At 34.9% G+C, this 27,267-nt stretch overlaps 1 protein-coding gene and 1 long non-coding RNA gene across 2 annotated transcripts; both read right to left on the bottom strand.

Annotated features, from left to right (window-relative positions):
- Positions 1–488: 488 nt before the first annotated feature.
- LOC121259200 lies at positions 489–751 on the bottom strand. The gene is made up of 2 exons (XR_005939532.1): positions 716–751; positions 489–634 (listed from the first exon to the last, which is right to left on the bottom strand). It is a non-coding gene; the product is annotated as an uncharacterized LOC121259200 (long non-coding RNA).
- A 12,577-nt stretch (positions 752–13,328) lies between these two features.
- LOC121260859 (probable protein phosphatase 2C 34) lies at positions 13,329–16,902 on the bottom strand. The gene is made up of 6 exons (XM_041162909.1): positions 16,568–16,902; positions 15,163–15,474; positions 14,628–14,939; positions 14,330–14,447; positions 14,025–14,248; positions 13,329–13,687 (listed from the first exon to the last, which is right to left on the bottom strand). Exons 2-6 carry the CDS (start codon positions 15,403–15,405, stop codon positions 13,475–13,477), a joined length of 1,110 nt encoding a protein of 369 aa, XP_041018843.1. The 5' UTR covers positions 15,406–15,474; positions 16,568–16,902; the 3' UTR covers positions 13,329–13,474.
- Positions 16,903–27,267: the final 10,365 nt, after the last annotated feature.

Raw genomic sequence — 27,267 nt, 5'->3', positions numbered from 1 at the left:
ACCCGGATGAATCCGAATTTTTACAACCCAAAAATCTAGATTCCGGGCTATACCCATTTTTTTTTCTTTAACTCAATGAACAAAAACTTCTCCTTTGATATGTAAACATACGCATAGAATTCAACCCAAAAATAAAAAATTAAGCAAATGCAGAGAAAATCAAGATGATCGAGGAGCCTACAATTTCTAAGTTGTTTGATTACAAAGGAATTGTTCTACCCTTCCCATTTCACCTTCTTAGGGTTGTTTGAGTGGCACTCCAATACGATTATTTCTATTCGAAGAAACCTGTAGTAATTAATCAACTGAAAAAAGGAAATGAAGGAATTGATTGTAATATTAGCTTCCAGCCACTCCAACAAATGACCCAAAACCACTATGAGGAGGAGAGACCCTCTTTCTATTAGGAGAAGCAGACTTGATGCCAATATTAGGAGAGGTGTTGCCACGCATAATCTCTTGCATTTCATCTTCAGGGACTATTTGGGAATGCCTCTCAAACTTGGGTAGGGATCGAAAAATATTTAGCTTTCCAAAATTTTGGCTGGTATATAATCCAGAAGAAGACCCCACAGTAAGAAATGAAGATCTTGGCGGTTTGCAATTTGAAGAAAACGGAAGTGGAAGCACGGGTCTAGCACATAAAATTATTATTTAAAAATTCATTAAATTGCATGTGGCATCATTAGCCAACAAAAAAGTTTGAAAATTGAACCTGCTAAGTCGTAATGGAGTTGTAGGAAGCGTGGAAGCTGGATTCTGCTCTTCAGTGTTCTGATTGTCTAATTTCTGTAAAGCCCTGTCCTTGACGCTATTTTCACATGCATCTTTTTCTTCTTCTTGGTCAATAATTGCATAATCCAATGGCTTTGATCGAAGCCGCCCAGCTACCCCTACATAGCTTGGGCCACACTAGGGTTCCCACAGAGACACACAGGGTTTCCACAAAAAATTATTCCACGTTCTCCATATTTCACCATCATGTACAAGGACAAATAGTGCTACAATTACCGCTCAAACATCCCATTTGAGCTTCCCGCTATATGTGGCGTGCCATGTGTTTTAAAATTTTTTTATAAAAAAAAAAGACTTTATCTCCTGCCCAACACCCCCTCCCTTGCTCCTCATTTCCTCTTTAGACGTTCATTTCATTCGACTCGTCCTGACGTCTGACCATGTTTTAAAACCAAGAAAGCTAGCCACTTTCTTTCCAGCGCCATCTTCCGGCTCTCCTCCATCCGAACTCTGTCGTCTCCGACATTGTCTTGTAAGGGATTACTTGCTAAAGTTAAACAGCGTTATGCGGCTTCCTTTGAATGTCTAACTTAGGCAAATGCTAACAGGCCAGCCATTTAGCTAGTAAGGCTTGGTGCATTTTAGTCCCATTAACTACAACTTTTCCAACATCATCAAAAGCATCTCAGAGATTTCCCAAAAGAAAATCACACAATAATGTCATCCAGTTATTGTGGACATACAAAAAATTTACACCTTCATATCAAAGTTTATTCATCATTCCATTGAAGACAACGTTGTACTAATCACCAATGAGTTTTTTAGCATTACAACAAATGAAGTACTTCTAAAAAAAAGGCATTACAGCAAATGAAGTACTTGTAAAAAAAAAGGTATTACAACAAATGAAGTTTTGCCAACATCATTAGAATCATCTCAGAGATATCCTAAAAGGAAAATCAGACAACAATGTCATCCAAGTATTGTGGACAGAAAATTTATTTCATCATATCAAAGTTTATTCATTATTCCGTTGAAGACAAAATGCTATAACAATCGCCAATGAGTTTTTAGCACTACAACAAATGAAGTATCGAAACTTGAGGGATGTACTACGCTTCCCTCGAGGACCAAGCCGCCCAGTCGAAACTTGGTCTTCGAAGGGTTCTCGGCGTACTTCTAGAGCGCGTCAGTGGGAGTGAGATAGAAGACGAGCTGGTCTTGGAAGTTGTTGAGGACGATGACGATGAAGCCAGCGACGCAGCTGAAGGTGAGGGCGTAGGTCCAGAGGCGACGGGTCTATAGCTGTTAGGCCCAGGCACCGATATCCACGGTCTTGGGATAGGTCGGGTGGCGCCAGGTGGCGATAAAGAGGAAGCGGAGGCTAGAGAGGGAAAGATCGTTGGAGGAAAAGGACGGTGGGGGTTTGATGGGGAACATGAAAGGGGTGGTGGAGCTGGCGGTGGTTCAGAGGAGGTGGGATCTGAGGTGGAGGGAGAAGCGTGCAGCCACTTTTTCACTTCCAAAATATACCTGTTCATCGGGTAAAACTCCCAAAATATACCTGTTCACTTCCGAAATGGTGCAAGCACGGCATGGATTTCTCAGAAGGTTGAAGACGAAATGGTGCGAGCACATGATGGTTTCTCAGAAGTGGGTTTCTCTTGTTGATGGGTTCGTTGAAATGCTCAAATAGGTGGCCTCTTTTTTTAATTTTTAAACGCTTAGAACGTGGCATTCCACGTCAAGCGGGAAATGGGAGCGAGAGATACGAGCGGGGCGCATAGCATTTTCCCATGTACAATTAAACTTTTACAAAAATAGTGTTTTACAACATTCCCTATACTTCTACAATTCAAGTAAGTTAGCTATTCAAGTAATGAAACAATCCTATATTTCCAAGCTTTAAAAAAAAAAAATATATATATATATATATATATATATATATATATATAGCAGCTTATCAACTAACATTCCAAATTTCGAGCAACCTTACCCAACTGGATAGCTTGAATTAGTCAACAAGTTTTTTCCACAAAAAATAATTTTACCCTTACTTAAACAACCTATCAATAGAACTAAAGCATACTTCCTTTCGCAGCTGATAGTAGATGAATTAACAACAAAATAAAAAACCAACCAAAAGCCAATCTCCATCAACCTATGATGCAAAAACATCACATCATTAGCAATAACACTTGAACCAAATACAAAGATATAACAAAATAACAATTTAATACTAAATATTTGCGATTATACCAAAAACCAACAACCTGCCAATAATTCACGTCAGGGCAGCAAAATCTCCTTATAAGTTGGTTCTTTTTTCTACAAAATGAAAAAAAAAAATAGTTAGGACAAGTTCTCAATAAGTCAAGACAAAATCTAAATGGCAATGAAAAATCGCTAAATAAAATTATACTTACAGTTGATGGTTTTTTCAAACCATGAAGAACTTGTCAATGAAAAATCACTAAATAAAATTTTACTTACAGTTGATGGTTTTTTCAAATCATAAAGTACCAGAACCCAATCAGTTCCACATAACAACATTTTTGTTGTTTCAACAGACATTGATGCACGGTAAGGATCAATCACCCTACCACCAACACTAAATGTAGATTATGAAGTCATTGTAGTAATTGAAATTGACAAAATATCAAGTGCCATATTAGATAAAATGTGGTACTTTATATCATTGACCTTCCACCACTCCAAAGCGTCGAAATATGAATATAAATCCTCACTACAAATATATACACCTTCCTCTAAGTAAACATCTAAATCAGATTTCACCGATCAAATGATATCGACACTTCTAACAAATGATTCAAATATGGACCTACCACTCATTACATTCTTCCTTATAGCATTGACGGAACTACCATAAGAAGAACCTATGTCTCGAGCATTTTCATGTCCACTTGACTCCACTTAAGCTAAATTATACTCTTCAATATATTCATTATATAACTCATATAAGATTCTCAAGATAGTTTCTATGTTTTTAGTGACTTCAGGTTCTGAATAAATTACTGGAAAACAAAACCAAACAAGCATCATTTTGAACATTGGATCCAAAACTGCAACTACTGCCATAAGCAAGTTACATTCCCCTCAATATTTCTCAAACTTCATATTCATCTTCACAATCATTGCCCGTATGTAATCATTTTGGTCAAGAGACTTCTTGTTCAACACATCTTTTATTATCCATGCTTCTGGAAGGAATAAGTTAACGATTGGATACTCAATTCCTGAGATAATGTTTGTCACCTCATTAAAAATTCCCAAAATTTGACAGACATTTTCCAATTTTATCTAATCTTCAACGCTTGGAACATAATGAAAATTTTTATCTCTATCTCCATATCTTGGAAAGACTTCTTTAAACTCTAAGGTTGCTACTAGCATTAGGTAAGTGTTATTCCATCAGGTAGGAACATCCAAAATAAGTTTTTTTGTTGGTAATTGCAATTGTTTTGCAATATCACTAAATTACTTGTTACGAGCTTCTGATACAACCAAGTATTTCACCCCTTCTTGAACACGGTCAACAATTTTACCAATTTCGTGAAATCCATCTTTGACCATTAAATTTATTATATGTGCACAACAATGCACATGAAAAAGTTGCCCCTCGACAGATAACTTCTTTTTCAAAGTGAAAACATCTTTGAGAACCTTTAAAGTTACATCATTATATCTAGCATTGTCCACTGTTATTGTAGACACTTTGTTCTCAATTCCCCAGTCTGTGAAACACTTTTGAAGAGCATCAACAACAATAATCCCACTGTGTGGGGTGGCACATTACAAAAGTTTAAGATTTTTTTGTAAATGTCAATTAGAATCAACAAAATGACAGGTAACTTTATATGACAGTTTAAGATTTTTTTGTAAATGTCAATTAGAATCAACCATATATGAAATCTTTTGACTTGAAGTCCACATGTCTGTTGTTATGCTAACTTTATTTACACTTCTCAATATCGTTTTTAGGTTTTTTTTTTTCTCAATTTCACAAGTAAATTCACAATCATTTCTTATTGTAATACGAATTATCTTGTGCCAATAAGGAGAATTAGCTCTCATAAATTTATTAAACACAACATGTTCCATCATTGGATATTGATACTCATGATAAAGTATCATGTGAGAAATAAGTTCTCTTACCTTTTTTAAATCATACGAGAAGTTTTTCACTGTGTTCACACATTCATGACCCTTCATGTCAATAGTTCAAACCTTTGGCTTTGCAGAAGCTATGTGTGGAAGACAACTTGTCAAGTGCCTATGGAATTGAGTTGTAGAACCTGATGAAGAAATAGACAATTGGTCTCTGCAATAGATGCATTCAGCTTTCTTTACACAATTATTAACCACTACTTTAAAATCTTTCCAAACAGTAGAAGTTTTCTTCCTAGACTTTCTTTGGTATGCATATTTTTGGGGATCCTTAGGGGTACTTGGATTTTCTTCTCCACCAATACCGTCATTTTCAAGGTTCTCACCATTACTATCACACTCTATAAAGGTTGTAGCAGTTTCAACTTCTTGTGTAGATTCTATGTCTTCCATGAGTGGACTTATAGATGAGCATTCAACAATTGTAACATTTTCAGACGTGTCTAATAAAAAGAATTTTAGACAATCATCTTCATACTCTATTTTGTTTATCAATGTGATAATATTAGACTTCATTTTTATTAAAAAGGAAACTAAAAATATTATACAATCAACCAATAATAAAGAGCATGTTTAAAAGAAATCATGAATAACAAGAGATGAGTAACAATTTAAAAGAAAGCATAAATAACATAAAATGAGTAACATTTAAAAGAAATCACGTTTAAAAGAAAGCACAGTAACAAGTCAAAATGAATCATGCTTAAAATAACGTATGACTAACAATTTACTAAAATTTGCTAGATATGCCAGCAAGCCCCCTAACGCACAAACAACCTCCTAGTGAACTTTTTAATGCATCTTACTCACAACTATAATCATGCAGATGATAGGAACGTGTAAGTTTACAACAAATATAAATCATATGAATATTATAATATTCATATGATTTATAATATTATAACCTAAAACTTGTACAAAAAGGTGCATTCTGTATTAAGTAATTAAATTTAAAGAGAATATAAGCCACTAATACAAAACTAAAGAATGAAAACTGTTGCATTTAATCAAATATCTATTAGAGAAATAGAGAAAAATAAATAATTTTTTTTTTATCGATCAAGTTAGACTCTTACCCAAGCATGAGGTGATCTAACAAAATTTGCTTCCAAAATTGAACCTATGACTTGGACAAGAGAATGAAAAAAAAAAAAAAAAAAGATTTTGGATTGTTTAGAAGAATATAAACACCAGAAGAGTAGAGAGTCAAAGACTTATGGAGTGAGGGTTTGGAGTGTTTGCAACTTTTCAATAAAATTTTGGAGCTTGGACATAAATGCGCATGAAGAAGAAGATTGAAGCAAAAACTGAGAATGGAAAGCGTCGTCCTGTGTTTGGGAAGGAAGAGAAAGAAATTGTGAAAAGTGTTAAGTTGAGAAAAGCCCAAGACTTCACTTCCCAACATATGACATCACTTAACGCTATTTATATCAGTTCATATGGCCAAATCAATTAATAATTTGGCCATATGAACTGTTGCATCAATTTAATAATTGTATTAGGTCATACGTATTGGGAAGTGAAGTATTGGGCAGAGCACTAACATTAGACTTATAACGAGAATGCCTAATACAATTATTGCTCATGATTCTAAAAAAATACATAATAAAGTTATTAATTTAATATTAAAATATCCAGTTATCATGATATGATACTAAATATGGCCAAATCATTAAATTGGAATTAGATAAGAAATTGTCGTAAACAAATTAAAGTTGCTTACTCTTTATAAACATTTGACTCAATAATTGTTTTGTGAACTTAATACATTATTATACTCAACATTATTCTTTCGTAACCTTGTTATACATAATGTAACAAAGTATATTACATATACAAAGTATCTAAAATAATACATATAACACATAAAAATATATATAATAAAAAAAATATATGTAAGAATATATATAGAAATATTATGAGTATTATAACGAGCCCAAAATTAGTCAAGTCGAGTTTATACGAATTTTGTTCACGAGCCAAAACCGAGTCGAGTCGAGATTATACGAGTTTAGCTCGTCTAATATTCGAATTATTGGTCGCGAACAACTCATTTATCAAATGAACCGAGTTTGAACCGAGAATATACGAGTTGAGCTCAAACTACTCACGAGCGACTTTGTTCGTTTGTAGCCCTAGTCTCAAGTCTATTTTGTGGAATTTCACTGATCTTACTATGTAATTCTTTGTTAAAAATTCTGCGGTCAAGTTACAAGGGATACAGTTACCAACTCGAACAGTAGAGGATTCTGACCACATAGAGCAGCTTAAGAAGGGTATTACACGAGGAATATGGCTTCAGATGATAGAGGAAGTTGGCAAAAAACCTACAACCTCCATTACACCAGTAGTTTAGCAGGTGCTCGATGAATTTAAGGACATTTTTGCTGAACCCAATGGACTACCTCCACCGAGGAGTCATGACCACTAGATCAGGTTACAGGAGGGTTCGAAAACCATTTGTGTGAGGCCCTACAAGTACCCTTATTACCAGAATGATGAGATTGAACGATTGTTGACGGAGATGCTGCAAAGTGGCATAATTTGAAGCAGCCAAAATCCTAATTCCTCGCCTATTTTGCTTGTTAGGAAAGCAAATGGAAGCTGGTGCATGTGTGTGGATTATCGTGCTCTCAACAAGGGTACAATAAAAGATAAGTATCTTATTCCTAATATTGATGAACTTTATGGGGCTATAATTTTCTCTAAACTAGATTTGTGTTCGGGGTATCACCAAATCAAAATGCACCCCGAAGATATTCTAAAAACTACTTTTAGAACCCATGCTGATCATTACGAGTTTTTGATGATGCATTTTGGGTCACCAATGCTCCATCAACTTTTCAATGGTTGAGAATGAAGTTTTCAGGTCTTTCTTAAGGAAATTTGTTATGGTTTTCTTCAATGATATTTTGATCTATAGCAAAAATCTAGAGGAGCATTTGCAGCACTTGCATACTGTTCTAGAGACTTTACAGTCTTACCAATTATTTGCAAAAGCTTCCAAATGCACTTTTGGCAGCTAGGAGGTGGAATACTTGGGCCATCTAATTTCCAAAGGAGTCAAAGCTGACCCACAGAAGATTATAGCCATATAGAATTGGCCCATTCCTACTAATCTTAAGGCTCTACGAGAATTTCTAGGACATACTGGTTACTACAGAAAGTTTGTGCAGGAATTCTTCATATGTTTCTAGCACTACTTAAGAAGAAGTTCTTCCTCTAGATAGAGAAAGCACAAGCAGCCTTTGATCAACTTAAGAAGGCCATGATGGACCCCCCAGTCTTAAGGCTCTCGAATTTTACAAAAGTTTTTGTGGTGGAATGTGATGCGTCAGGAGAAGGCTTGGGAGCAGTACTAATGTAGGAAGGGCAGCTAGTTGCATATCTTAGTCAATGTTTAAAAGGTAAAAGTCTCACACTATCTACTTATGGAAAAGAACTGTTGGCAGTCGTTATGAAAGTTAGGAAATGAAGACACTATTTGGCAGGACAATATTTCAAGGTCTGCACTAATCAGCAAGCCTTGAAATATTTGTTGGAACAACGTGTAGGAACCCCTGCCCAGCAGAAATGGATTTCTATGTTATTGAGTTATGATTTTATTGTGGAGTACAAAAGTAGGAAGACAAACAAGGTAGTAGATGCACTATCCCGAGTAACCATCCCCAACCAAACCCATTCTCCAGAAAGTCTCCCAGCCAACCCAAACACCAACCATTAGACAACCCAACAGACCAACCATACACCAGAATCAATTCCACCAAACACCAAACAAAGTATGCAAATCCAAGCAGTCAGTATGTTACAAACTTAGTGGATAGAAGAGCTTAGAAAAACTTACTCCCAAGACCCACAATTGCAGGAGCTAATCAACAACTACCATCAAGGGGCCCTGGATCATTCTCATTACCAAGTTTGCAATGGACTACTCATTTACAAAGGCAGGCTACATTTGGGAACCTTGGTGCCATTCCAGCTACAGATCCCGCAACAGTTCCATATCTGTCCATTAGGGGGACACATAGGAGTGTATAAAACATATTCATGAATTAAAAAAGACTTTTTTTGGCCTGGTTCACACAGAGATGTTAGAGTCTTTGTTCAAGAATGTGACACATGCCATCGCAATAAGGTTGAAACATTTCACCTAGCGGGATTTCTTCAACTTTTACCCATTCCTTCGCGAAACTGGGTTGACATAAGCATGAGCTTCATTGAAGGGATTCCCCTCTCAGGAGGACGCACAATGATAATGGTGGTTGTGGACAGATTGAGCAAATATGCTTACTTCATGTCCTTAAACATCCTTATACAACACTGACAGTCGCAAGGGTTTTTATGGACAACATATTCAATTTGCATGGAATGCCCCAAACAATCCTTAGTGACAGAGACCCCACGTTCACAAGCCATTTTTGGAAGGAGCTCTTTCGAATCTGTGGGACAGAATTATTCTTTAATTCTGCATACCATCCTCAAACGGATGGGCAGGCCAAAATCATGAATAAGGGTTTGAAGGGGTACTTGAGATGCTTCATGGGAGATCGACCTCGAGACTAGGTAAGATGGTTGCCTCTCGCAAAGTATGCATATAACACATCAGAACATACTTCGACCAAGATCTCCCCCTTTGAGGTTGTCTATGGACAACCCCCGCCACGATTGCTGTCATTCGAGCCTGGATCTACTCGAGTTCAAGCAGTCGAAAAGAAGCTCAAGAGTAGAGAGTTTATAGCAACCCTAGTCCAAGAGAATCTACAAGAGGCCTAAGCTAAGATGAAATGGTATGCAGATAAGAAAAGGACAGATCGAGAATTCAGCGAAGGGGAGTGGGTTTACCTTCGCTTACGTCCCTATCGTCAGATGTCAATGATGGCACGACAAAATCTCAAGCTCTTGCCATGATACTATGGACCATACCAGATTACACAGAAGATTGGGAAGGTAGCTTATCGGCTTGCTTTGCAGGAAGATTCCCTCATCCACCCCGTCTTCCTTGTTTCTTATCTTAAAAAGAAATTGGGAGCTCATGTTTAGGTTGTTCCCTATCTTCCTTGAGTCTCTGTTGAAGGAACCCTAGTGCCCAAACTAGAAAGGATAATCGAAAGAAGGCTGATAAAGAAGGAGCGTACTGCAGGAGTTGAAGTATTGATTCAATGGAAGGTCTGGTAGTGATGAGCTTCCCTAACCCTTTGGACAAGGTCCTTTGAAGGGGAAGAGTATGTTATGTTCTAGAAGCTCTAGGGATTGGGCTTATGTCTAAGGGCTACGTTGGAAGGGGCAATTGTAATTAGTCCCGGGTTATGCATGTAAATTCTTATTCTATTTCTTTTTATTTAATAGGACTTGGTCATGGGCCACATTTAGGAAGTTGGGTTTATGTGTTAGTGGGTTAGTTAAGTCATTTTAAGTCGTTAGTTATTTCCTTAGTCTAGTAAGTATGGGTTGAATGATGTTTATAAATATTGCACTTGATCATTAATGAAGAACATCAGATTTCATCCACTTTGTGTCTATGTATTTGGAGGACGGTGGCCCCTCGAAGTGCCAAATTCTACTTTACATTTTATTTAATTATAAGTGCCTATAATAAATGGTTCTTGCATTTCTTCGTCAAGGATAAGTTTAGGTATATGGGGTTTCATCTTTTCCTTGGTCCTCACTTTCTCGCTCAAATTTCTTACCGCAAGTGTCAGAAGAAGTCAGAAATGAACTTCATTTTGACTGTCTGCCTCTTATTTTAACATTACACAAACTAATATTCAAGCGTAAAAGTGAGAGGCCGTGGAGCGCAAAGTAACATCATGTTTTGTCAAAAGAAAGAAAAGAGTGATGTTAAAGAAGAGAAATGAATGCTTGAACGATTATGAGGTCGTGACAGATATTTTAGTGGCTTATAGAGTATCCTAGAAGTCTTGCAATTGGTTTCCCCTGAATGTGGATTTTGTTTGATACCAGTTGCTTAGGGTGCTCAGCCAAGGGTCCGACCACTCCTTGCGCACCCTTAATTCTGAGCACTTGCCTCTTGTGGTATTTTGAAAATATCACTACTTGTTTTATTATGCTTCAAATTTTAAATAATCTTTATAGGAGGAGTCAAACATGTACTCATGCTTAGGATTACTGTGCAAGGCCGATCTTCACAAGAAATTACTTGAGATAATCAAGCATAGAAAGAAAATAAATGCTTGCTTGGGATCATCAAACAAGGACAATCCTCTTACTTGAGATTATCGAGCAACACATCTCAATTTCGACAAGTTTCATGGAAAATAAAAGTGCTCACTCCAAGGTGAGCAATGTTTTAAGTATTATAAAGGTCGCCACCTTGGCAAGCAATGTGGGAAAGCAAAGTGCTCATCCCTTGGTAAGCACCTAGAAAATAAAGTGTTTGTCCACCATGCGAGCACCAAAAAGAGAAAAAGAGCTCGTCCACATACGAGAACAAGGAAAAGAGAAGTTCTCACCCACCATGCAAGCATCAAGGTGAGAAAAAGTGTTTGCTCTAGACGAGAACCAATAAAAGCAAAGTGTTCACCAACTCGGCGAGCATCGTGGAGCGCAAAAGTGCTCACGCTCTCCCTTAGGCTAGCAACGTGAAAGGCATGAACCTCGCAACTTCAGTGAGTATCCTGGAAAAATCAAAATGCTCATCCCAAACAGTACTAGGATAGCAAAAGTGCTAGCCCCCCAGGCAGGGGGCAAGCATCCAAATACTATTATTGAATTTTGAATGCATGTAAAAGCATGCACGTCAACTTACTTCGCTTAACATTGTTGCTTATGGATTTGACATATTTAGGTCAAACTCTTTATTTTTTTTCAATTTAATATTATTAATCTATAGGTTTAGATTAATTTTTCAAATTTAAAATTATTAATCAATAACGAGGAATTAAGCACGTGCCTTACACGTGCATGCTTAATTAGTTATAGTTAAAAACGAAAGAATTTAAAATAATACTCAATTTTTTTTTATTTGTCTACAAGTAACCTAGACCATTGGGTATATAACATAAACAAGGTGCTGAGTCTCATTCACGGATCTAGTTTTGAACAAACCATTGGCTACCAAATCCAGAACCACTCAAACATTTTTTTGGCTCTTCTTCTGTCAGGAAACTATTCTGCATAATCAAATCTAGATCTCTTGCAAACTGCTGGAGAATGTACCCAAAACCTAATAGATCATCAAGTTGCACTTAAAAACTCACATTATATATAGCACAAGTTGCAACCAGAATCATATTACTCAAAACTTGGGTACCCCACACTCCAAGCTGATGCTTCTAAATTACTGATGTAAAGTTGTCTCACATGAAATCCAATATTCCCTTCAGATTCAACCAAATGGAAGGCTTTTTCAAAATTGCAACTACCTCTTAAAGCCAATTTGTCCTTTAGGGTTCAAGTCAAGCAAACTTGAATTTAATAGCAAATAGCTTTTAACCTGTGACAACAGCAACAGCAGCAGCATATATATTATTTTCTAATGCAGCCTACCTTTTGGTGATAGTGCAGAAAGTGTAGACTAGTACGTACTGTGACATGCTGCTGCTTCCCATGAGGATAGCCTAACCCATTTAATATTCCTCTTTACAATGGAGCCTGAATAGACAATACAAACATATATTTTTTAAATTCTAAGTTGGAATACAGTCATGCTTCCCTATTAAGTTTGTGTATCTTGACTAGCAAATGCATGCATCATACTCAAAAACACACAAAAAATTGCCAATATCTTACCACGAGATCATTACTTGTACAGGGTGGAGGATCCATCTTCTTGCACGATGTAAAAAGATATATTTTACATCTCAGAAGGGCTATAATTGGAGATACCATTGTTTCTGCTAGAAAAGTTTCTATAAAAATGGAAAATGTCCTACCTTTGAGTGAGATTTGAAGTATTGATTTACGTAATTGGAAGTAACCAATTAAGTTTAGAACGAAATCTAGAAATCGATCACTGATCCAGTTTGAGTACCTCTACAGGATAGACCCTTCCCCCTCCATGCAAGGTGACGGCCTACGGGAGATCACTGCATGGCCAATTGGTCCATTTCCTTTGCTTTTTTTTGTTGGTTTTATGGTTTTTTTATTTTTTTATTCTAGAAATGAAATTGTAATTTCAATTAATTTCTCTTTGAAATTTAAAGGGGAAACATTCAAGTTTCTAAAGTTTTCGTTTGAAATTAGAGATAAAATGGGAGAAATATAAACACGTCAAATAAATTTCATAATATTTATTGAACATTTATATGTAAAAAAAAAAAATTGCAATATAAATGCCACGTGGCTCACTTTCTATATGTATCTTCCTCCCAGTTTAAGCTCTAAATTTCGGACTATGCTTTAAAGCTCAAAATTAGAAACCAAAAAAAGGAGAGGAAACACGTGGGGAATCTCTATTATTTTCCCATAAATTTATATCTTGACTAGCAAATGCAAGCATCTTGATCTTCACACAAGAATTCTAGCTCATCAACTACCTCAAAATCAAGATTACATTGCAAAACACACAGCAAGTAACTTGACATTTTCAATACTATTCCAGTAGAGCAAGAGGGTGCACTTGCAGGGATGGAGGAGAAGGGTGAAAAAAGAGACAAATGGCTGAAATGTCATCCATAGCAATGCCCCGCCTCTTGTGCTTCCATCCGAGCACGGCACACTCAACAAGACGCTTGGCTGATTGCGTCCTGTCTGGTGTTGAAGATATAATTTCTACTGCTTCTTGATTGGAGATGACATCCCATACCTGATAGAGAAAAGCAGTCAAAGATCTTAATGCAGTCTTAGCATTATCATGCAAATTAAGTCCTACAGAACTTCTAGACACACATTCGCTTGGGTTTTCATGACACAAACATTCCAATTATAATTACTGAGAATTTGATTCTTTATAAAAGCAACCTCAGGTTTCCAGCCTTCATTCTTCCATACAGGCACATGTATAAATCTGAACAAAGAGCCCTAGCCAAACAAAGTATGGCAACAATCATAACTTTAAAATCATAGTTTCTTCAAGATTTTCTGATGAGCATACATCATATTCTGCATAAAGAACAAATCTACAGGAAGAGTCTAATGCATACCCCATCAGTTGCCAGCACGACAAATTGATCCCTGCTGGTTATACTCCTTTGTGTCACTTCCGGCACAGAAATTAGTCCAAAATCCTTTACACAGTAATCCCCAAAGGCTCTAGACATTGCCAGTCCTGGTGATTCCTCATCCGGCAGCCAGACCCTGTGCACCCCTGGCTCATCTTGCAAACAGAAGACCCGCCCTTCACACTGACGTATCCTCTCAGCCTCTTCTGCAAACAAAATAAACATAGCTTTAGATTTCGCTTTCCTTTCTCTTTTCCCCGGGTAAATAAACATGGATTGAGACTAACGAGGTAAATTGGGCTTGAAGTCTACAGTAAGCTGAACTGGAATCAAGCTTCCATCATCTGAAGTGGTAGCCAATACAGCACGCGAATCGCCAACATTTGCAACAACGATGAGTTCACCCTGGAATAAAGAAGCTGTCAATTTTGCTTGTCCTAGGAATAGGGATGTGTGAACTGACAACAGATTACAAAGAGAAGTTACCATTTTTTTCATTCTCAAATGAAAAAGGGAGGCACTATATTATATTCACTATCATTCACACATGTTGAGTCTATAATTAGAATTGCGAATCTAAAGTACCTGCCGAACAAGTGTGAGTGCAGTTGTTCCGCTGTGGAATGAATCTATTTTACGATATTGCTCATGAAGTTCTTGATCAATAGCAGCGCAAGTCTTTAGGTAGGAATGCTTCCATATATCGAACCGATGATGCTTTTTATCAGATTCTAAATCACATTCTGGGTCAAGAGAAGATTCAGCAAGTGTCTCCTGCCAATTGCTTAGCAAAGATGGTGGCATCGATTCTCTGACCATTTTAGCCACAAAATGGCCCCATGAGCCATGCCCATCAAAAATCCCACAGAATATCATGTCTTCTTGGCACCCAAATTCCTACAACCAAAACCAACATTGTTCACATCTATCAATAAATATAAGCGAGAATGTTCCATCAAATTGACAACACAAGGAAATGAAAATGTGAAACTGAACCCAATATGTTTTCTAGATTATTGAATCCGACACAAAAAATTTTAAGCCCCCATTTTCGTTTAGTTTTCCTGCTCTAGGCTAAAAAATACTAAACAAATCTTCCAACTTTCTAATCATTCCTTACCTCCCACACAGTGCAGCAATCCTGGTTCACTCCTTTCTTGCCTCTCTTGGAGAAAACTGAGGCAAAGTTGTTAGATCCATTAGCATTTATGAACCCTGAAGTGCGTAAAATCAAGTCATTCTTCTTTGCCTCCTTAGCCATTGCCTCCGCGGCTTCTCTTCCACTGCAATTCCCAGACTTCCTCCCTCTTTTGAAAGAAAGCGACCTTGCCAGCCCATTGAACATGGAGGATAAATGTCCCATCAGCCTCAAAATTCAATTTCCACTACCCGCTAATGAGGTTTGGTTCTTCCTTTTTGTAGACTCAAAAATCTGTACATAGGAAATTTATATTAATAAAATAAAAGGACATAGGGATCATGGGAAGAATGAGTTCAAAGATACGAAAATGCTTAAATATTCGCAAGGAAGAAATATTTATCTATATTTTTATCCGACATCCATTCTTGAGACCAGACAGAAGTATATTAATTGAGTCATACAGTGACTAAAGGACATTATGATCTGACTCAGAAAGCTAAGAACCTCAGAATTTATTTACCAGAAACAAACAAAAAACTTTGAATCTGAAAGCCGTTGCAGAAAATACCGATACTCTTACATGGAATTCCAGCATTGCATGTAGAATTCTTAAACTATCTGGCTAAAATTTCTTTAAAATATGAATAAAAAATCTACAACTTTGCAGGCTATTTTGTAGTTCTTTGTTTTGCAGCTAAGAAAAAGGTAAATGAAAGGGAATATTTTCTCTTTTTTTGCTTCCGTCCTTGAGAAGTAAAAATAAATGGAAGGCAGAACGAATTTCGATCATCATATTTTCTTTTCTTAATTTTCTCAGCTTCCAACCGAAACGCATTTGGATCTATTTTTGGATGCTGAGACAATGTGCGAATACCCAGAAGCAAAATATCTAAAGCTTCAGGTGTTTTATCGTTTAGGAGTTTAGGAGCCCAAACCCCATTAAACAGCAATCAAGACAGCTTCGTACTTGACTGAAATGACCTTTTTACTCTTTAAAAACAACCATTGTCAAAAAGAAGAATTTTCTTTTTCTTTCTTTCCTGCCTCAATTTCTCGGAGACCAAACAAAGCCCAGAAAGAGAAATTTGATAAAGAAAACGAAAACAGGCTAAGTCGATTCTCCCATCCATTACCGACCACACAAAACAGAACTCGCGCACGATTCTTTGAAAACTTAATTTCATCCCAATTTTGCCACCATTCAAAAAAATACCCAGAAGAAAAGCAAAACAGAGAACACATATAGCAGAGCCAGGCTTCTCATCCGCCAAAAGCCAAGCGAAAACAACAACAAAAGGCGAAACTTTCCCTTGTTTTCTTTCCAGAACCTAATCCAGACCTTTAACAGATTCAAAAACAAAACCAATCCATATGTGAACAAGACCTTGAGTTTCCAGAGACTTCTTGGTTGAATAACGTGGAACTAGCTAGAGAGCCGAAAGCTGACGCATTCAGCTGGAAATGGGCTTCCCTTGCCGGAATGTGACGGAATTCCGACGAGCCAAGCTGAGAGTATGAGAAAGGAAGATTGAGAAGCATGGCAATCCATATTAGTACTAGTAACGTGTTTTGTCTGGTTGTAATTTAACCGAGGAGAGGAAAACAAGGCCACAGCAAGACACCCTTTTCTGCATACAAACAACAATCACTGTACGTAATCTATCTCTGTATCTATGCGTGTTTTTCTGTTGTTAAAAAAGGAAGTTCAAAGGTTGTATGATTGTATCCTCGCGTGGCTTTTCTCTAAACGGGACTGTTAATAATTTCATACAATCATGTTACAAAAATTTTAAAAATTATAATAATATTTTTTTAAAAAAATGATTTTTTTCTCTTTTATTTCAATTCATCAATAAAATTGCATTAGTAATTTTTCACTTAAGGCTGCAAATAGATTTTTTTTTCTTTAAATAAAAGAAATATTATGTCATAATCAATATTATTCATAGAATTTTTCTATTTATGAATATATACTTTTTAAAAGGAGTGTGGCTGCTTATTTTAAAAATAAAATAAAATATATTATTTAAAATTAAGTTTTTTATGTGATTTTTTTTAAATGAATGCACTAAATTTATACCATAATATCGTGGGAGTTATTTTTTTTATTAATTAATGTTATAGACTTCAACACCAATAACATAATTAGTATATCAATATACTAATTATCTATATATATATATATATAAATAATGAGATGGGTTCACATGTGTGTATTTTTTTTTTTTTTCCCTTCCAATTCAAATTGGAAAACGAGTTTTTTTATTGGTTTGGTGTACGCCAATTGTTAACTACATGGTCAAGGTCAACTATGGTGGGGGCTGAGCTTCGAAAGAAATTAATTTATACGGTATATATATACACACACACATATATATATATATATATATATATATTATCATATCCATAATTGAGGATAAACTTAAATATAGGTTTCAATGCCATCCTGTCTTTGTAGCCACAGGCACTACAAAACAAAAATATGAATAAAATAAAACAAAATAAGATCCCGTTTAAATAATAAGATGAGATAGTTTTAGATTAAAGTTAAAAGTTGAATAAAATATTTTTAGAATATTATTATTATTTTGAAATGTGAAAAAGTTAAATTGATTATTATATTTTGTGTGAAAATTTAAAAAAATTATAATTATAAAATAAGATGAGATAAGACAGTTTCTGTATCCAAACAAGATTAAGAGTTTGCGAAATTATGTTATTCAATTAAATGGAAAAGTTTTATTATAATGTGTGTCGTCTGTTTTTTTTTTTTTTTTTTAAATATTCTTCTTTCGGTATTCATGAATTTCATCTATAATAATTGGGAGCTAAGATTTTTTCTCAGAGTGCTTTTCAATTATCTCAACTTTATATGTTCAACGTATTACTTCAATTTTCCATGAAATAATTTAATGATATAAACCGTTCAAGTCTTTTTTCCGAAGCAAATGCAAATCAAATGATAAAATAACCTATTTATAAGTCTGTTTATTAATGCATATAATATTATATTAGTTTTCACTTCAATCAAAGTAAAAATATTTTAATTTTTTAATTTTTTTATAATTGAAATGAATTTCACAATAATAAATAATTACACGCTGACTTGTAAGTAGTAAAACTCACGTATTTGTAAGTAGAAAAATTATACTTATTATCCTCACACCACACATTACACTTGATTTTTTTTTCTCTTATTAAATGTGTGGTGTATGGATGATGAGTAGAAGAAATCAATTAATTTAGAAATAATAAAACCAAAAAAAATTAAAAAAATCAAATAATAATTGTGTTGTGTGGTGTATGAGGATAATGAGTAGAAAATTCTTGGAGTTATGCTACATATAGTCACTTTTGCATATTCATTGTGCACTCCACTAATATTATCGGCTAAAACAATTATTTTATATTAAAAAAGTGATGCAATCAATCACATAAGTGGTGTGCACAAAAAATACACAAAAGTGACTGCACATAGAAGTTTTGTTTAAATAAGTATGGCATCTTAAGAAACATAAAACCTCTAAAATAGTACATAATATAATATATGATTAGAACATATAATATGGATTGCCTTTTGCATGACCTAACAAGATAAAATTGATAAATTCACAAATGCACCACTTATATAATATTAAAATGACACATAATTAATTAGGTGGCAGGGAGGAGATTACGATGCTATGTTGTATTTTTAATGTATACCTATAATAACCTAATGTTATCCAAAAATCTCCTGTAAAAAAATCATTACCATTTGTTTTATTTATTTATTTCAGAAGTGATACATTAATATAGTAATATATATATATATATATATATATATTTATTTTAAAGTGAATGAATTAGTGGTTGGCGTGAAATAATTATTTTATAAGTAGGTCTTGCAAAGCTGACGTTTAGAAGCAAATCACAATAGATTAAATTAATTATAAATTCAGAACAGAAAATTATTTGTTTTGTGAGTTTGCATGATTTGAAACAAATTCTTTATATTAGTACGTAGGTCTTTGAAAGTTTCATATTTTTTGATAATTCAAATAATCAATAGATAAATGATAGGAAATAACTAATAATTCTTTGAATGGACTTTTATGTATTATATTTATATTATATACTACTCCTGCAAATTGTTTATTGAAGAGATTTTATTAATCGTGTTATTTGATTAAATTAAATTATGTTACGTGAATGGTGTGTTATGTAAAGATTTTCAAATAGAATTATTGATTATGTGATAAAAAAAATGATGCTTTATACTCACCATTAAGATTGTATTCTGTCACATATTTTTTAATTTCAATTTGAGGGTCAAAATTGAGTTTTTTTTTTTAAGGAAAACTGTCATTATTTATTATTTAGAAAAAATTACATTTATGAGCGGATACATTCTAGGATGTCTTCATATCAAACATGACATTATAAACTAAAATAATATACTTGGAGCTCTACCAGTATACTATTTCATTTTGTGATTGGTTTGGTCTTCAATATTGTTGATACTCTCTACAAACAAACATCTAATAGACAACATACTCTGTCTAAATAGAGACTTAACCTCACCCTTCATAAAAAGAGATGATTCAACCTCTACAGACAAACGTCTGAGAGAGGAACTCTCTTTTTTTATTTTAATTAACAATAAGAAAACTAAAAAGAAAAACATTAAGATAGATGTGAAAAATGATGGATTATAGTTTGGATCAACTCCAGTAGACTTTGAAATTTGTGACGGCCGGTAAAGGTAACACATTTGTCTCTTTTCATCCACATATGTGAGAACCACGCATAGATGTGAGCGGTGCATGAGAACCGCGAGTGGTGTTGATTTTGTAAAATCACCAATTTCCTTTGAATGATTTTCAACTTGTGAATGAATTTGTCTATGACGTGCGTGTCTCTCGATAATTGTCAAAAATGTGTAGATCTATCTTTTTTGGCCTTGAAGAAAATAAAATAAAATAAAATAAAGAAATTTTGATAGAGAATGTGGGTGAATGGAAGAAGAAGGAAATGAGGAGGAAGCCAATTCCGGTGAAAATATGATCTAGAGTCCTTATTTTTGAGTTTTTTTTTTTTTTTTTTTGTTGGGGGTGGCGTAATAACTAGAAAGTTTTGGGTCAAAATTGAGTTAGAGAGTAAAGTTTAGTTTAAAAAAAAAATAATAATTTGAGAGTATCAAATATTAATTTTTAGGATATAAAGTATAATTATTTTTTTTCCCTCAAATGGCAGAAATAGAAGTTTACGGAGACAGCTCCTCCCTAAACCCACTACCACAAAAGGGTAGTAGAAGTAAAATTTAGGTATAATAATGGAGCGGAGGGAAGGGTCATGATCAGATGGGCCCATCCCCACCAAATATATCTATGGCTAACCACTAACTTGTCTTTGTCAGTGCCGGATGACCCACTAATTACTCACGACCCATATTTTTGTGGGCCCAAATTTTACAGAGTCATAGATTCTGCAGTACCTAATATTTATCTCCCGTGTATGGGAAAGGTTACGGTGAATTAATTTACAGAAAAATGATATTTATAGTTGTGAAATATATAAATATTGTATAATTTTTTTAAAAAATTTATATAAATACGAGATATATATAAAAAAATTAATTTTTTAATAATAAAATCTACACTTTTCAAATAATTACGTGACGTTTATATATTTTATGATTATATGCAGATTGCTTTTAATTGACACACCTTCATAGTTTATATGTCTTTTTTTTTTTTATTTGAAGAACATGACTATATGTCATCAAGCTGTTAGACTCTTAGATCCTATGAGATTAGTTGAGCTCTAATAATAATGAATTCAACTTATTTATGATTTCTTATTCAAAATTTATGTTTATTTTTTAAAAGAAATACCAATCTTATAATAGTTCATTAATATTCAATATTTTTTGAACAAATTATATAAGTAGCTGATTTGTCCATAATAAAGGATTCAATATTTAATAAATAAAAATACTTGATCAGCAAATAAATCTTATAATACAAACTTATATGATTTGATGTATACGTCATATTGTAAGATTCATTTTATTATAAATTAGGTCTAATATTTTAAATTTAATAATAAGTTTAATTCTGTAAAAAAAAAAAATCAGATCTAACAAAAAAAAAAAAAAAAAGGTTAGACATGATGGAACACGTGTGATATCGTGGAACACGTGTTACTTGTAGCGGTGAGACAACATGATGGAGGTCGGTGCAAAGGTAGAGTACATGGCTGACGAGTCAAACTAAAGAGTCCTCCAAACTTTCGTAATAGTGGCAAATAAAAGGATGCCACGTAAGGACCAAACAATCACATGTGGGGCGGTGGGTGCACTGGATAACGACGTCCAAACAATCACGTGTTCTCAAACTCAATCAATTGGGTTTGGGTAGAATTTAGATAGCTGTAATAGAGCATTGGCAGTGTAATATGTATCTTTCATATATAAAATTATTTTTTTTGAAGAATGATTTTGTATATAAAAAAAAACTCTTACATTGATTTATACATTTTTGAATTTAATAATAATAAAATATTATTATTTTTTTATTTTTTATTTATTTCCTAAAATTATTTTTTTATATATATTTTACAATTAACATTCATTTTGTATTATCAACTTAATACAAATTTATGTATCAAAATCATCTTAATATAAATTGTACAAAATTGATTTTAATGAATAAGAAAGAAAAAAAAATAGCAAAATAATATTTGAAGAATAAATAATGCTTCTTTAAATTTAAAGAAACATTATTTATAGCTATGCAAAAATTTAAAGATGCATAAGTCATTATAGATGAATTTAAAGATATTTTTTTTAAATTTAAAGATGAAGATGAAGATGAAAAAGTCACTACTAATGTTCTAAGCTGCGCACTTTGGCCAGGTTCACTCTTTACTGTGTAATTTAAAGAAAAAATCTTCATGGTTGAAAAAAAATAAAAATAAAAAATTAGATGGAAAAGTAAGGAGAATCTATTTATTAATTTTGATTGGATAGTTTCGGATAAAGAAAAAAAAATTTTCCTGGCATTCATTCATACACGTGTGAATCAATGTGTAGAAGAAGGATACAATCCTCACTATTGGATTATTTATTAGTAAGAATTATTTATCAGTACTCTCTAGTCTCTATCCCAAATATTTTTTTTTTTTGGAAAATCAAGAAAAATTGGCACAAAATATATGGATGTTAAAAAAAATATTTGGAACATTATATATATGTGCAGGGATCATGAACCCTTACTAAAAAAAAAAAAATCTATTTTTTTTAATATTTTGAGAAGTGTTACAGCTCCATTAAAATAAATTCAGAAACTGATATGATTTTATATAATATATTAAATTTATTTTATAATAAAAATATTTTTATAATCTAACGTATTAAATAAAATTATATAAAATTTATAGATTTATTTTATATAATTTTTTTATGGATTAAAGTATTTGAATAAAAATCTTGAATAGGAGGCTGAATTGCAAAGAAAGAAATACACGCTTTTGTAAGGCATCCTTAAAACTGACTTTTGATGAGATTAGACATTGGAGGGGCAGATATTTTGGGCCACTATACAGGGTTAGATGCGTGTGTGTTTTTTATTTTTTTTATTTTAACCTAGCCGACACCCACACCCTATGGTAAACCAGAAGGCATTGCATGATGGGTATGGCCAGACCATGCGTGTAGGGCGGAGCCAATCTTAGGACATATTTGACTATGAAACTAGACGTGTTACTTCTTTATGCCAACCAACAATGGGATGTCGACTGGTTTTGTGCCACAAGCGAAGAAATACACAACCTGTAATGACAAGTTGTGACAGTGAATGAATGGACTCGAATCGATATGGACCTCATATTTGGCAGCACGACAAAGAAACATTCTGAACGAATATTTTGGGTGTCAAGCTACTATTCATTGTTGAGAAAACCTTAAAAACGGTCGGGCTTCTAATAGTCTAAGAGAAGCCCACCACTAAATAACTGATACCTACACTTTCCATCACAATTATCATGTGGTTGCACTACATCTAATTATCGTGTATTTCAAAAACATGTAAACCCTTCGACACAAAGGTTCTTGCACCCCCCTTCTCTGCCCCTTCGCACGGCTGGAGCTCGCACCCCCCACGACACCCACCTCTCGCATGCCACCCCCTCTCACATGACTTCGTCTCCGTCTATCTCCAAGCCGAGGACGAAGGACTGGTACTAGCCACTATCGAACAGAGGTAACCCTAGAACTCCCTCTCTAGTATAGGTTCACCATTTAAATAGAAAATCTTAAAACCATCTTTTGTCTGTCATCAATGGTGATATATCTGGTATAGTTTCACCATTAAGTAGTGAGTCGAACATCAATAAAATACTAAGTTCGTACTTTTCTTATCCTTATTCTATATATTTGATGCTACTTAATATTTTGGATTGTGTATTTGACTTATATTTATTAAAATTATAAATGATCCAATTTCGCCCCTGTTTTGAGTTACCATCCAGGCATCAGTGTTTTTTTTTTGTGAGTCACTAAAGTACTATATATTGACATATTGTGTTACATACTCTTTTGAAAGTTTTAGAGCTTGCAAAAGGTGCTTGGTTGAATGAATGGTGACCAAAAGTGACCACATTACATATAGTGGAAAATACAACTCTAGATAGCTTCCATAGAATCATGCTCCTTAGTTCCAGAACACAAAAATCTATTATATATTTTGGGTTTCAGATTCCCTTCCCTTCTAATTACATTTTGTATCGAGTTTCATCTTCTCATCTACATTTAATTAAACACATATATTTCAACCCATTAGAATGCTGATTGAGTACTGGGAATGGTAAAAATTATCTGAGCAACACCAAAGTCCCCAATGTCAGTCATGAAAAACTATTAGTTGTTGACTAGGGTGGTGTGGTGGTGGTGTGAAATCCGTGTGGCCGACGGTGGTGCATGTGGCCCTGTGGGTGAGATGGTGCTCAATCTGTGAGGGTCAGGTGGTCTAAAAAACCAAGCTAGGCAATAGATGGTTGGCGTCGGACTGAGATGATGGCGGTGGAACTAAGTTTGGTCTTGGGCGGCAGTGCAAAGAGATGGAAGAGAGGGGCAGAGAGCTGAAAGCCTATTTCTGTGTGGGTGCTTAGAACCATTTCTGTGTGGTGAAGCCTATTTCTCTTATTGTGTTTTTCCTAACGTGGCAACCACTGAATGGAGGTTGCTCTTAGGCGTTTATTAGCCCGACCGTTGCAAAGCATTTCGCTTTATTATTTTATTATTACTTTTCACTTACTTTTTACTACTATTAACTATTATTCAATATTTTATCATTATTTTTTAATTATTTTTTCACTACTATTCACAGAATACTTTAGAATACCTCACTACCCAAACGCAACTCTTGTTTAGGTTAACAGTCCCTGTCATTCCCAGGATAAAGAATTTAACTTGAATATTAAGAATATTTGAAAATATATGTAAATATTAAAAAAATAATTTATAAATAATAGTAAAATAGTAATGAAATAATAGTGAAAAAATAATGAATAATTTATAAATAATTTAGGATAGTGAGACCATCTTAAAATAGTTACGTTCTTATACCGATCCTGAGTGTTGGGTTGTATGTGGAGACTGATTTTGGAGCTGAAAATCGAGAAACAGGTGTTGCTCGACATGTGCTAAAAATGTGCTCAAGCGAAACTCAACCTGTGAGTTTGCTTGAGTCCCACGCGATAGTGAGCTCAAGCGAGACACAAACCTTAATGTTTGCTTAACCCTCGTTCGAGTCAATGTTGTTCGCCCGATGCGCGCTCGACACACGGTTAGAGCGAAGAACATAGATCTTGCCAGATTAGGGTTTCTAGTGCCATTTGATATATATATGTCATATTTGACTTGTTTTGTATGACTTTCAATCTATTTTGAGATAGAACAATTGTCAAGTGAGTGTATATAGTGTGAAAGAACAAAAAACCCTAGAGAGTGTGAATTGAAATTTAGTGATTGTAATCTCCTCTGGTTAGCAAGATTTCTGCAGCTCTATGGACGTAGACAACTTGCCGAACCACGTATATTATGCGTCGTGTGTTTGATTGTGATTGCTTTTACTTTATTTGTCATCGTTGATGTGTGTGTGTTTTGCACAAAATTACACAACAACTGGTATCATGCGCCAAGGTCAGATCTGAAAGAGAATGATGGTCAGAGATAAAGTGAATGCTCCTAAGATCGAGAAGTTCGACATCACTGATTTTGGGTATTGGAAGATGCTGATCAATGATTATCTTTATGAGAAGAGGCTCCACCTTCCCCTGTTGGGAAAAAAGCCGGAGAGCATGGATGATGTTGATTGGACCCTGTTAGATCGACAGGTTCTAGGGCTTGTTCAGATGACTTTGTCCAGAACAGTGGCACACAATGTCAGTAAGGAGAGAACCACGACAGGTCTCATGAAAACTTTGTCAGGCATGTATGAAAAGCCGTCGGTGAACAATAAAGTGTACTTGATGAAGAAATTGTTCAATCTGAAGATGTCAGAAATGTATGTCTGTAGCCCAACACTTGAATGAATTCTATACGATCACAAATCAACTGTCTTCTATAGAGATTGAGTTTGATGATAAGATTAGAGCATTGATTATGTTGGTATCGTTGTCAAATAGTTAGGAAGACATGAGGATGGCTGTGAGTAGTTCAGTCGGCAAGATGAAACTGAACTACGACGACATACGTGACATGGTCCTTGTTGAAGAGATACGTAGGAGAGACTCGAGTGAGTTCTTGGGTTCAGGATCTACCCTGAATGTTGACAATCGGGATAGATGACATGACAGGTCAAACTTCAAGAGTAGAGGGAAGAGCAAGACAAGATTTGGGCAGTAGATCACGTGCTGGCAAGCTGGGCCACATCAAGAAATATTGTAGGAATCAAGAAAGTGCTGAGGATGATGCGATGAATGTAGTGGCAGAAGAAATTCATGATACCTTACTTATTGCAGTGCACAGTCCGACTGATGATTGGATGTTAGATTCAGGGGCTTCGTTCCATAGTACCTCACATCGAGAAATCATGCAGAATTATGTTGCTAGTGATTTTGGGAAGATGTATGCTGCTGATGGAAAGACACTGAATGTGGTGGGAGTGGGTGATGTGCACATCACACTTCCAAACAGGGGCGTGTGGACTTTACAGCAAGTCGGACACGTTCCAAATCTGAAGAATAAACTTATTTCTATGAGACAGCTTGATGACAATGGTTTTGCATTAGTGTTCTCTGGAAAAGTTTGGAAGATCACTAAAGGTGCGCTGGTCCAGTGATGTGTAGGAAAATACAAGAGTGCAAAAATGCAGGCTTGATTGCGTGAAACAAGTGAGGAAGGCAAAGAGAGTCAGCTTTGTTGTTCCTCATGAAAGCCTGAGAAAGTTGGCTAAGGTTGCCAAGATCGGTTTGAGACTGAATAATCCTAGTGCAATGGGAGTTGTGAGTCGCCTAATAGATGTGCTGACTAAGGGCAATGTACACGGAAGACTGAAGTCGGGCTTGACTTCAGTGCATCTTCTGGCTTGAAGATAGGAACTGTAAGCTGCAAAGATGATAGGGCTTGGCTGGAAATAATGACTGGCATGTACAGACCTAGTCTCCAAGTGAGAGATTGTTGGGGTGTATGTGGAGATTGGTTTTGGAGCTGAAAATCGAAAAACACGTGTTTGCTTGGCGTGGGCTCGACAGTGGGCTCGAGTGAAACTCAACCAGCGAGTTCGCTCTAGTCCTATGCGACAGTGAGCTTGAGCAAGACACAAACTCTAGTGTTCGCTCGACCTCCCGCTCGAGCCAATGTTGTTCGTTTGATGCGTGCTCGACGCGCCGCTCTAGCGAAGAACTCAAATTTTGCCAAATTAGGGTTTCCAACGCCATTTGATATATATATATATATATGTCATATTTGATTTGTTTTGTACGATTTTCAGCCTATTTTGAGAGAGAACAATTATCAAGTAAGTGCATATAGTGTGAGAGAACAAAAATCCCTAGAGAGTGTGAGTTGAGATAGAGTAATTGTAATCTCTTCTAGTTAAC

Source organism: Juglans microcarpa x Juglans regia, chromosome 4D, assembly GCF_004785595.1.
Source record: "Juglans microcarpa x Juglans regia isolate MS1-56 chromosome 4D, Jm3101_v1.0, whole genome shotgun sequence".
NCBI classification, from domain to species: domain Eukaryota; kingdom Viridiplantae; phylum Streptophyta; class Magnoliopsida; order Fagales; family Juglandaceae; genus Juglans; species Juglans microcarpa x Juglans regia.
Note: the sequence above shows the minus strand (reverse complement) of the source record. Positions and strands in the feature narration are given on the sequence as shown.

Excerpts from the sequence above, each read along its gene's own strand:
- LOC121260859 (XM_041162909.1), bottom strand. The coding sequence starts at position 15,405 with ATGGGACATTTATCCTCCATGTTCAATGGGCTGGCAAGGTCGCTTTCT. Across the intron at positions 14,940-15,162 it reads ATTGCTGCACTGTGTGGGAG|GAATTTGGGTGCCAAGAAGA; the intron begins GTAAGGAATGAT and ends TTTTGGTTGTAG. Across the intron at positions 13,688-14,024 it reads TCGTGCTGGCAACTGATGGG|GTATGGGATGTCATCTCCAA; the intron begins GTATGCATTAGA and ends TTTCTCTATCAG.